The sequence below is a fragment of the Melopsittacus undulatus genome, chromosome 4 (assembly GCF_012275295.1).
Source record: "Melopsittacus undulatus isolate bMelUnd1 chromosome 4, bMelUnd1.mat.Z, whole genome shotgun sequence".
Classification (NCBI taxonomy): Eukaryota; Metazoa; Chordata; class Aves; order Psittaciformes; family Psittaculidae; genus Melopsittacus; species Melopsittacus undulatus.
In genome coordinates, this window is record NC_047530.1 from 68,663,884 (window position 1) to 68,676,248 (window position 12,365).

The following is a 12,365-nucleotide window of genomic DNA, read 5'->3' on the forward strand; positions in this document are numbered from 1 at the left end:
CCGCTCCCGCGAGAGCTGGTCAAAGCTGGGACCACGCATGCGCGAGCCCGCCCCCTTAGTGAGAGGCGCTGAAGTCGGGCCGGGTATCGGCAGCATCGGTGCATGGCAAAAAGCGGAACAAATAAAGGGGAGGCAAGGAAATCTTATTTGTCTTTCCGCTTACCAGGTTTGATGGCTCTTATGGGCTCTTCCGGGTGGATGAAATCCACTGACTACTGGGAAAGCTTGCCTGCCTTCTAAAAACACAGATTCAACAAAGCACCCACGAGACTTTCACTAAGACCCCAGGAAAAAAAAAAAACAAACCCAAACCCTGGAAGCTCTTGAAAATTCCTGTTTATTACATCGAAATTCCATGTTCCAACCTTTCACACATTTTCTGTTCCTTCCAGGCTGTCCCAGATGTGACAACAGGAAGGCAAAAGTGTTTGCATGTATCCCAACAAAAAAAAGCCCAATAAAGATATGTTTATACAAAACTCATCTGGTCTTTAATTAAATGCAATGCAAGTGGTATACACAAGCTGACAGGTACAAAACGTCAGATGCATGAAATAAAAGTTAGCATTTACCTTTCTTGCACCTTCTGCTGAAATGTAGAACATTTCACTACTGTTGCCATGGAGGGAATAAAACACAGCAGCATTAACTTGGACTTCAGCTCTTATTTACAGAATTTAGATGGTAACATTGTAGAATATTGTTGCTTTTATAAAAAAATATAAAAGCTATAGCTGTTAATCTACCATTGCTGGAGAGCTCTGCTGATGCCAGTGGGTATCACTATTCACAGCTTGATTAACCAGTTATTGTTGTACAGTTCAGGCTATGCCTGCAATGATTATTTCAGTCAGTTCTGAGGGGCACTGAATCCTCTCTGATATCATCACCTTTCCTCCTTCTCCAATGAGCCCTTCATGGGTTTTCTGAGTTTCAGTGCTAATGCTGACTGCAGCATTAACACGGCATGATGACGACATGACAACCAAAAGGGATTAAAATATAAAAATTCCTGACCATTTTATTCTTCTGATTTTTTTAACTTCAGTTTCACCTTCTGTTCACGTGAGGAAGCTTTGACTGATTCAGCTTTCTTTGCAGTTTTAGCAGTTTTCTTTTTTGCCTTTTTCTCTTTGGAACGGACAAGGTCTTCACGTCCAAGTTGAATCATTTTTGCTTCCCACAGCTTCATTTCATTCTCATACCGAACCTTATCATCTTCAGCAAGCTGCATGTATGGCTGGAAAAAAACAGAGGGATTGACAGTTACAGAAGAGGCTTTGTCTGGTTAACTGCCACATCACATTCTCCCCTTTGATGTGAAGGTGACTTCAAACAGGACCCGTGCGGATCTCAGGCATTCACCATGGCTGCCAGAAAATTAATAAATAAAAATCAAATTTGCACAGAAATGCAAAACCTTATCACTGTATTACAGTTATGTCAATACATGGCTATTCCTGAGGAGGAAGTTTATTCAATATTGCTACTAACAGCTAAGGCTTTTAAGAACTGGTTTGAGAGAGCAGAGCTGGCTTACATAAGGAAGAGGAATGGGTATTTCTTCAGAACTACTTCAAATTATTTTTCTACAGGAAGAACATGAACCTAGGGTATGTTCTAAGTACACATTCAAAGCATCTGGAAGAAGGGCAGTCAGGAGGAAGGACACTAGGGTACAGAATACTCAAAATCTGGAGGTTTAGTCTAGATTTTAGTAAAAAATAAATAAATAAAAATCTCAGTGGCCCTGAGATTTTCATGTACCCATCCACAGGTTCATATTTCGATACACTGAGAAAGCTGGCAGAAAACTATCCCAAAGCAATCAAATAAAAAAAGTTAACAAAATACCACATGCACATCAATTGCAGACTTCTGTTGCCTTTAGCTGTGAAATTCTTTCCATGAGCAGTGAATTACTATGCTAGCATTAAAAAAAGTATTATATATTATTAGGAAAAAACATAAAATTCTTGCAAATTATTTGACCTTCCTCCCTAAATGCCACTCAGCATCCATGTCCAGACATACAGAACTTCCATCCTATCCAACTGAGTCACATTTCATCGACACTGTAAAGAAACAGTTATTAATGGTATAAAAGTAATGACAGCCTTTTTCAAAATGCATTACAGAAATCTAAGAATTATCTTCAGTATCATACTTTGAGGAACCAAGTTCAAGACTTCGTATGAATTTATTAATTTTGACTCAAGTCTATCATTTCCTGGTTAGATCAGAGCCTCATCAAAATTCACTGACATACCTGCTTTTGGGAACTGGACAGTTTTTGCCACGTATCATATAATTGCTTCATCTTTGCCTACAGGATATAGAATATGCAATGTTTTAGAATTATTATACCAGCAGGGTGACTGCAGAGGATATAAATATAAACCAATGTAAAAAAGCACACAGTCACACAAGCTTAATACCCCACCCACCCAACAAAGCGAAATAATAAACTATACTTTTCAGTAAGTTGCTGAGCCTCATCTGGGGCATGTTTAAAGACAATATAAGCATGAAGCAGTTTAAGTCATTTAGCCTGCTGTGAAAGCAAGCAGGCATAGCAGCTGAACATATCTGTAGCAACATGACTACATCTCACTGGGTGTTATCAGCTTCATTTAGAACAACCCCTAACTTAAGCCAAGACTCCCTAAGTATTAACCATGTTCACAGGAAACTTTGTACTACTTAAGGAGTATTTGTCCACAGATGTGTCAAACTGGGCCTCAGCTGACTGAAGATGCCTGCCTTGTACATAGAATATCAAGGAACAAACTATTTCCACCACTCTGATTTAGTGACTAACTGCATAGGATAACAAATGTATTGGGCATACAGGTGAGGTCTACAGCACTTCAAGTGCTGTAATCCACCAGCATAACTTCAATCATCCCAAAGTGCAGACCTCATGCATCTGCTGAGGAACTCTTCCATATTCTGTAACATCAAATGTGCTACAGGAGGTACAATAACCACTACTACAGAAATGGTAGCAGGCAACCACAACCATTTGAAAAACTAACCTATTTCTACACCAAAACAAAGGGAAGTAGAATTCTCTCCTTACAGAATGAACAGATGAAGTCTCTAATACTGAAGTGCAAAAAATTGCACAAATATTGCTACAGCAGTTTGTACAGGACATGCCACCAGCAGGATAGCCAGATCATTGCAGCCTAAAAAAAATTATAACCTAAACAAAGCAAAATCCAGATAATGAACTACTGAACAGTTTTGTTGAAAATTACAGAATCTAAAACAGATTTTCTGGATACAGCAGATCTATTTTAAAGAACAATCTTTCTTGACCTACCGTAGATGAAATTCCCTCACTTGCTTTAAACTTTTCTGACACAAAAATGTTGAAGGCACTTCGAGTTTTTTTAGGTTTTCCAAGCACAGTCAATTCCTTTAAAAACAAAACGAAAAGTTATTCAATCTGACAAGTGTGCATTTTTCTGAGGCTAAGCTTACTATTTATCTTCATATTTTATAAAAAAATCAGGCTCAAGTTCTGGGTTTGGTGGCTTATTACACAAACTGGACTGTATCTCAAAATGCTTTCACCACTCATCAAGACTAATGCTAAACTAAATTAAGAAAAGGTAACAACCTAAATTTTCACAATCCTTTATTGGAGAGGCATGGATTTGATGGATGGATCGCTTGATGGATAAGGAACCGGCTGGATGATCGCATTCAAAGAGTTGTGGTCAACAGCTCCATGTCCAAGTGGAAACCGGTGACAAGTGACATTCCTCAGGGGTCAGTATTGGGACTGATCCTGTTCAACATTTTCATCAGTGAGTTTACTGATGACACCAAACTATGTGGTGCAGTCAACACGCTGGAGGGAAAGGGATGTCATCCAGAAGGACCCTGATAGGCTTGAGATGTAGGCCCACGTTAACCTCAAAGTTCAACAGAGGAAAGTGCAAGGTCCTGAACATGGGCTGGGGCAATCCCAAGCACAAATACAAGCTGGGCAGGCGCTAGATTGAGAGCTGTCCTGAGGAGGACTTGGGGGTGTTTGTTGATAAGAAGCTCAATGTGACCCACTAATGTGTGACTGCAGCCCAGAAAGCCAATCATGTGCTATGTGACACCAAAAGGCATGTGACCAGCAGGCTGAGGGAAGTGAGAGTGCTCTACTCTGGTCTCATGAGGCCCCACCTGCAGTACTGCATTCAGCTGTGGGCCCCCCAACACAAGAAGGACATAGACTTGCTGGAGCAAGTCCAGAGGAGGGCCATGAAGATAATTAGAGGGCTGGAGCACCTCTCATATGGAGACAAGCTGAGAGAGTTGGGCTTGTTCAGCCTGGAGAAGAGAAAGCTCCAGGCAGAACTTCTAGCAGCTTCCAGTACCTCAAAGGGGTCTATGTGAAAGCTGGAGAAGGACTTTTTACATGGGCCTGTAGGGATAGGACAAATGGCTTTGAACTGAAAAATCATAGATTTAGATTAGACATAAGGAAGAAGTCCTTTACTGTGAGGTTGGTGAGACACTGGAACAGGTTGTCCAGAGAAGTTGTGGCTGCCCCATCCCTGGCAGTGTTCAAGACTGTGTTGAAGGATGGGGCTGGCCTTTGAGCAACCTGGTGTACTGGAGGGTGTCTCTGCTCATGGCTGGTTGGAACTGGATTATCTTTAAGGTCCCTTCCAACCCAAACCAGTCTATGATAAAGCACACCTAAGAGATGTGCTTCTATGCAGCCCTAATTCAACATATCAACAGCTACACATATAGCAAAGTGTAAAACAAATCCAAAGACAATGAAAAAAGACTACTTCAAATAGGTACTACCTGTAGCACACCCCACTGAAGTGACAAATACAAGACCTTTGTGAGAAGCTATTTCTGGATGCCTTTCCAACCAAACAAGGTATTGCTGGTTCAGATGTCTTTTATTACCTATTACTTCTCTGGGAGCTATAGGAATATGAAGAAAAAATCATAGAGAAACTACCTCTAAGCACAAAGATATGTGATAGTTCTGGTCTTCAAATAGAGCAGAGTTACTAAAATAACTAACACCAGCAATTACTTTAGTCCACAGGGTTATGGGGGATTTTTTCTGTTTGCTTTTTGTTTGTTTGCTTTGGTACATTTGTGGTGTGGGTTTGTTGGTTTTTTTTATTCTGAATCACTTTTACATTTCTAAGTATTTCATTTCTGCTCTGTGTACTGGACAAACAGATGTTAGGTTCCTTGAGAGAAAATAAACCTGAACTTCAAAATACTTACTCTTCTTATCCTGAGTGTTCTTCTTTTTGCTTGTCGTCTACTCCTTTCTTCTTTCAAAGCTTCAGCCTGGGCTGGAGTTAGCTGTGCTTTATATGCAGCCAGCTCTTTTTCGTATCTTTGCCATTCTATCTTGCTAGCTTCCTCATAAACCTTCAACACAATCACCAACCCATTAAAGATGCTTTCAGTAAAAATACAGTAAAGATGCTCACTAGTAAAAAATATTACAGTATACCCTGGAACATAAGATTTTTAAAGTAAACTAGCAATTTTAGATCTGTTTGCACAGCAGAACTGATTCAGAACAACTCAAATTCAAAACCTTGTCTCCTCCCGTTAATTATCTTAGTCACTCTGATAACACTGGACAAATCTTCGGAAGTAGCTCAAAGCAGTAACAATATTCCATACAAGGAGGAAAAGCTGAAGCTTGTTTGAAATTATTACTCTTAATGTATGTATACTCAGTGCAGCACCCAAGCGCTCCAGTCACCAAGCACATTGCTACACTGGCCAATACCAGGTAGAGAAGCATCACAAACTCACGGCCTTGGTACAAGAGCCCCAGAAACACCTGAGCCAGGCTACCAAGCATCCATGTAGACCTGAAAAATCACCATCCTGTTCTCCATTTCAGACATATAAATGGGAAGGCAAACTTTATACCAAGGTATGCGGTGCAAGAAAGTCCAGAAGGGGTAAAAGAGCACTTCAATTCTACTGAACAAAGATATCATTTCAGCTAGAAAAGTGCAGTTCGTTCTCAACTGAATCTAATTGCTAACTAAAATCAAGGAAGAACAATCATTACTTTGCTGGAAATGGCATGTACATTCAGAAATGATTAGCAGTTCATAAGCTTGTTTTGCATTATCCCTTGAAATTGCCACACTTATAGAAACTTCATTACTTATGACAAAAAGTTAACTAGATGAAACTGAAAGAAAGTTATCTGTAAGTTAGATCTCAGGTTACCAGCAGGAAAAAAAAGTTGTGGTCCATCAAAATTAAGTGAGGTTTCACTTCACTTAGGGATATGGAAAGAGAACAACTTTCCAATACTTATGTAAAGCACACACATACACAACTACCATTCAAAAAAAAATGAGATGCTGATTCGTGGCCCTACAGCCACATAGAGCAAGAGCTGTGTCACTTCTTTGGCAACAGCTTAAAAACACTAAAACTAAGGTCACGTGTACTACTGTCAAAGTATCTTCCTGTATTTGATTTACACAGGAAGGTTTTTAGTAGCAGGAGGACTATGGGGGTGGCTTCTGTGGGAAGCTGCTACAAGCTTCCCCTATATCCAGCAGGGCCAATGCCAGCAGCTTCACAACACCTGCTGCTGGACAAGGCAGAGCCCAGCAGTGATGGTGGCAGCACCTCTGGGATAATGTATTTAGGAAGAAGGATGGGGAACAAAAACTTCAGCCAGAGACAGGAGTGAGAGTATGTGAGAGAAACAGCTCTGCAGGCACCAGAGTCAGTGCAGGAGGAGGGCAGGAGGTGCTCCAGGTGCCAGAGCAGAGGTTCCTCTGCAGCCCATGGTGCAGACCATGGCAAGACACCACCGCAGCACATGGAGGTCTGTGGTAGAGCAGATAGCCACCTGCAGCCCATGGAGGACCCTATGCAGATGGATGCTCAAAGGAGGTTGTGACTCTGTGGGAAGCTCAAGATGGAGCAGGGTCTTTGCAGGGCCTGGGGCCTCATGGAGCAGGTTTGCTGGCAGGACTTGTGACCCCATGGAAGGGACCCACACTGCAGCAGTTTGTGAAGAAGTGCAGCTCATGGGAAGCACTTACGTTGGAGAAATTTGTGGAGGACTGTGACCCGTGGGAGGGACCAAAGGCTGGAGAAGGGGAGGAGTGTGAGGAGTCCCCCTCCTGAGGAGGAAGGAGCAGCAGAGACAGTATGCGATGAACTGACCACAACACCCATTCCTCATCCCTCTGCACTGCTGTGAGAGATAAATTGAGAATAAAAAAGTTAAGCCTGGGAAGATGGGGGGGTGTGGAGTGAGGTGTTTTTAAAATTTCGTATTATTTCTCATCATCCTACTGATTCAATCTGTAACAAATTAAACAAATTTTCACCAGTTGAGTCTGGTTTTGCCTCTGATGGTAACTGGTGACTGATCTCTCTTCCTGTCCTTGAGCACTTGGTTATATTTTCTCTCCCCTGTCCAGTTGAGAAGGAGGAGTGACGAGTGGCTTTGGTGGGCATCTGATACGCACTCAGGGTCAACCCACCACACTTTGCCTGAGTACTTCAAAAAGCTCCAAATTCTCTTCAGAATTTTTTTTATGTCTGAACCTTTGTATACAAGTACTTTTTTAATTGTTGTTAAAAAAACCCAAAAACAAACCAAACCAAAGTCCCAACAGAAGAACCACCACGTGCACACACACACAAAACAACAAAGAAAAAAACCAAACAGGACACCAAAGCAAGTATAACAACTATTGTATACTCAATAGTCTTAGCACACCACTCAAAGTTACAAACTCACCTGCTTCTGTGATGCTGGTAACTCCCTCCAAGCACCAGCCATTTTTTTAAGCAGCTCCTTGCTGTTTATTTCTGTACATTAAGATCAGAAAGCAAGAAAATAAAGTTTAATATTCTATCTTCTTAATTTTTTTCCCAAGGAAATACATCACTAGTATCTTCTTTCTGTACAAATACATATTTCTGCTTTCACAGAACTTATTGTGGCAGCTAAAGGGAGCTGTAATATTCGGGCAAGAAGGGGAAGTCCCTGCTCTTGGTTCGCACTCGAAAGAAATGTGTAGTTTTAAACTGAAGCATCATTTCAAGACAGACGGAGACCTACCTATTACAACTGCACAAGTTCCATTGTGTTTCTTTTTTTAGTTTTGATTTGGATACTTTTCTATACAATGAGAGATGGTCTGAAGTTGGAGTAGTGACAGGGAAGAAACTGGAAGTAAAATTTTCAGTTCTCTTTTTTTTTTTGGCTGGATTCCTCAAAAGAAATATAATGTGACCTTATCCACTTGATACAGTACATATGCTTGATCTTTATTATAGTACTTCAGTTACAATGTTATTAAACAGAAGTTAAAGAAAAAGTAACTTCTTTCTCTCACAAACAAAATTACAGTGACGTAAATCTGCTCTGGTTTTCAGGCGATTGCATTTGATTCTGCCCCTTCAGTGAGGTTTCCAGCCAGGCCTGAACTTGTGAAGGAGGAAAAAAAAAAGAAAAAGGTGGTGGTGGAAAGAGGTCCAAAGCTCTTCTTTTCTGGAAAAACCGTTATGAGGCTTTTCCTCTACTTCACACTAAAAGAAAAAAATAGAACTTCCTCTCTCCCACCTCAAATGTAAAGTTCAGCCAAATCAACAGTGGGAAAGCAGAACTATGCTCTTATCATTTACTTGACTTCCAAAATTCTGGAAAAACAAGAGAGATGGGACGTTTTTAGTACACATATACCAATCTTAAAACCTCTGCAAATATGATACTTTGCCAATGCTAAAACAAGACAGGTAAATCATCAGGTTATTTTTGAACACTACCTTCACTGGAACAAGAAAGCCCCAAGATCTCAATTTGTATGTGAGATACAGTACATTTATTTGCAATTATTGAAATCTGGGAAACATGTGGGAAACACTGGTGTGGCACATAACTACAATATAATCTGCAAGTTCAGTTCTCAACCTTTCAGGCTGTTGAACTACCAAGCAAAACATGGGATCAAATGGTTTTCCCTACTTAAATTAACCTCATGACTTGCCCAGTATGACCATAGTTCTTTATGCATTTTTACATTCAACAGTGCTTTCCAAATCAGTGCTGCATTCCATTTTGCTTCCCTCTAGCAAGAAAAGTCACTGCATTGACCATAAATGAATTTTTTGATAATAAATTAAACATACTAACCAGAACCATTTTCCTCTAAATAAATTTACTTTTTCTCATACATACTTTAAGGCAATCCATTAGTTTTTAAATTACAAAGCATTAGAATAACATCACACACAGCTTGTTATAGCAGCAATAGCATACTTCAAAGAAAGACAGATTTTAAAATAACTGAAAACCACAAATTACTCTTAACATGCATGGCCTATGTAAGGTCCTTCTTCAAACATTTTTAAAGTTACAGAAAAATGTTCACTATTTTGAGTTGCTAGGTACAGAAGATGAAGCTAATACACATACAGGCAGTAAATACGGCAATACTGTATTTACTTCTGGTATGCTACAGATAAGAGATGGGCTTGGTCTCCTGAAACCTGGGGAATGTGCTTTGGTTACTTCAAAGAATCACAGAATACCAGGTTGGAAAGACCTCAAAGGAACTGAGATATTTAGGTCCCAAAAGACTTCAGCAGAATTAGAAGTCAATTCTTATTGTTTCAGAGAAGATCTAGAACATCCTGAGACAAATGTTACCTACAGCATGAACTCAGCCACAGATAGTTACCTGAAAATTGCTGTAATCTATAGCACTGTGAAAGGGCATAACAATAAATCACAGGAAAACAAATTCCCAAGAAGAGCGACATCTTGGATATTGGTACAGAAGCTATCTTCTTCAATTTTCCACTACTGCATTGTCTACAGAATGAGTTAAGGCAGAGGCTGACTATGGATATCATGTAATTTCATGTATGCTCAGGAAAGCTTTTGCATTATTTTAAAAATTGCTTTTGCACACATCTTGTACTTTGTTACCCCTCTTAACTATCATGAGCAAAATGTTACAGTTACTTCAGCTGCAAGAGAGTGAAAGGGTTGGTTATCTGGGGCATGCAAGGCCAGGCTGAATGGGGCTTTCAGCAATTTAGTCATCTACCTGGACTTCTGCACAGTGCTCAACACTGTCCCAAAAGATATCCTTGTCTCTAAATTGGAGAGACATCAGTTTGATAGGTGGACCACTCAGTGGATAAAGAACTGGATGGATGGGCTCATGCAGAGTTGTGGTGAACGGTTCAATGTCCAGCTGGAGATCAGTAACAAGTGGTGTTGCTCACAGATCAGTGTTGAGACCAGTCCTGTTCAACATCTTTGTCAGTGACATGGACAGTGGGATTGAGTGCGCTCTCAGCAAGTTTGCCAATGACACCAAGCTGAGTGGTTCAGTTGATACACTGGAGAGAAGGAATGCCATCCAGAGGGACCTTGACACGCTTGTGAGGTGGGCTGATGCCAACCTCATGAAGTTTAACTATGACAAGTGTAAGGTCCTACACCTGGGTGGGAGCAATCCCAGGCACAGCTACAGGTTGCAAAGAGAAGAAATTCAGAGTAGTCCTGCGGAGAAGGACTGGGGGGTGTTGGTCAATGAGAAAATGAACATGAGCTGGCTTCAGTGTGCACTCACAGCCCAGAAAGCCAACCATATCCTGGGCTGCATCAAGAGGAACATGACCAGCAGGATGAAGGAGGTGATCCTGCCCCTCCACTCTGCTCTTGGGAGACCTCACTTGGAGTATTGTCTGCAGTTCTGGTGTCCTCAACATAAAAAGGACATGGAACTGTTAGAACAAGTCCAGAGGAGGGCCACAAGGATGATCAGGGGACTGGAGCACCTCCCATATGAAGATAGGCTGAGAAAATTGGGGCTGTTCAGCCTGGAGAAGAGAAGGCTGCGTGGAGACCTCATAGCAGCCTTCCAGTATCTGAAGCGGGCCTACAGGGATGCTGGGGAGGGACTCTTCATTAGGGACTGTAATGATAGGACAAGGGGTAATGGGCTCAAACTAAAACAGGGGAAGTTTAGACTGGATATAAGGAAGAAATTCTTTACTGTTAGGGTGGTGAGGCACTGGAATGGGTTGCCCAGGGAGGTTGTGAATGCTCCATCCCTGGCAGTGTTCAAGGCCAGGCCGGACGAAGCCTTGCATGACATTCTTTAGTGTGAGGTGTCCCTGCCCATGGCAGGGGGGCTGGAACTAGACGATCTTAAGGCCCTTTCCAACCCTAACTATTATACGATTCTATGAATTTGGTCTAGTGTAGGGTGTCCCTGCCCATAGCAGAGGGCTTGCAAATAGATGGTCTTTATGGTCCCTTCCTACCCAAACTAGTCTATGATCTTCCATTAATCTAGTCCGACCTTTCTTGGCAAAGGATGAACCAGACTAGACGACCTGACACATTGTCCAGCTGTAACCGGGCAGATTACTGATTGATGTAACTGTTCACGACATTTATTTTTACAAATAAACACTTCGTTTCAGTTTTTTTTCGGTAATCACATTCTGGCGGGAAAACACTGTATACATCTGAACTGAGAGCAGCTGTACAACAAAACCTCAGGCACGCTTGACATTCTAAGACTTCGCATTTCTGAACACAAAGCGAAGCGCACCGCGATCCTCTCGCGCCTTCAGACCTCATACCTGGATTTTTCTGCTTGAAAACTGGGCGGTTTTCTGCTAAGAAGCGGAAATAGGCCGTCAGAGGCCGCTTCGGGCCACCATCCGTGCCGATCGCCCTGGAGAAGCACTTCTCAGCCGAGCCGACACCGCAGGCCCTGCACACAACGATACCACTCGTTACCCCCACAACGCCCGGTAAAGCACCCTGCCCTCGCGGGAGGCCCGGCGCATGCGCGGGGAAGTCTCTCGCCCGGCGAGGAGAGGCACCTCCGTTCCCGGAGCCGCTCTGCCGCCTCGCCCGCACCTGAGGAGCCGCTGCGCTCCGGTGACGACGGTCGCGGCCCGGCCCAGCAGCGACCGCACGGCCGCCATGCCTCCACCCGACACGCCTGCGCGTGCAGGGGTCGCACGGCACCCTGGGACAGCGAGGGCATGGGCTGGCGCCGTTGTGACGTCAGGGAGGGGCGGGGCCAGAAGTGGAGGGGACGCACCAAGGTGACCCCGCGGCGGAGCCCGAGCCCGCCCCTATCTTGCCCCCTCCACCCCGGGGCACGGTGCGGTACGGCCGTGTGGGGCTCCGGCTCTTCCGCCAGTGACACGGGTGAGCTTGCGGGAGGGCGGGGGTACCGGCCTGACTGCACCGTGCAAACAAAAAGCATGCACGGAAGAAGGTGCTTCCCCCCACCCCCACATAATTACCCTGAATGCGTAAGAAGGCTGTAAGAATCACAGACTGGGCT

At 42.9% G+C, this 12,365-nt stretch overlaps 1 protein-coding gene across 1 annotated transcript; it reads right to left on the reverse strand.

The window, feature by feature from the left end:
- Positions 1 to 318: 318 nt before the first annotated feature.
- TFAM (transcription factor A, mitochondrial) lies at positions 319 to 12,054 on the reverse strand. The gene is made up of 7 exons (XM_005153706.3): positions 11,930 to 12,054; positions 11,647 to 11,780; positions 7,778 to 7,848; positions 5,263 to 5,412; positions 3,329 to 3,424; positions 2,270 to 2,326; positions 319 to 1,240 (listed from the first exon to the last, which is right to left on the reverse strand). The coding sequence occupies exons 1-7, from the start codon at positions 11,995 to 11,997 to the stop codon at positions 1,022 to 1,024; spliced, it is 795 nt and encodes a 264-aa protein (XP_005153763.2). The 5' UTR covers positions 11,998 to 12,054; the 3' UTR covers positions 319 to 1,021.
- Positions 12,055 to 12,365: the final 311 nt, after the last annotated feature.

Excerpts from the sequence above, each read along its gene's own strand:
- TFAM (XM_005153706.3), bottom strand. The coding sequence starts at position 11,997 with ATGGCGGCCGTGCGGTCGCTGCTGGGCCGGGCCGCGACCGTCGTCACC. Across the intron at positions 5,413-7,777 it reads TACCAGCATCACAGAAGCAG|GTTTATGAGGAAGCTAGCAA; the intron begins GTGAGTTTGTAA and ends ATTGTGTTGAAG. Across the intron at positions 2,327-3,328 it reads GTGAGGGAATTTCATCTACG|GCAAAGATGAAGCAATTATA; the intron begins GTAGGTCAAGAA and ends TATATCCTGTAG.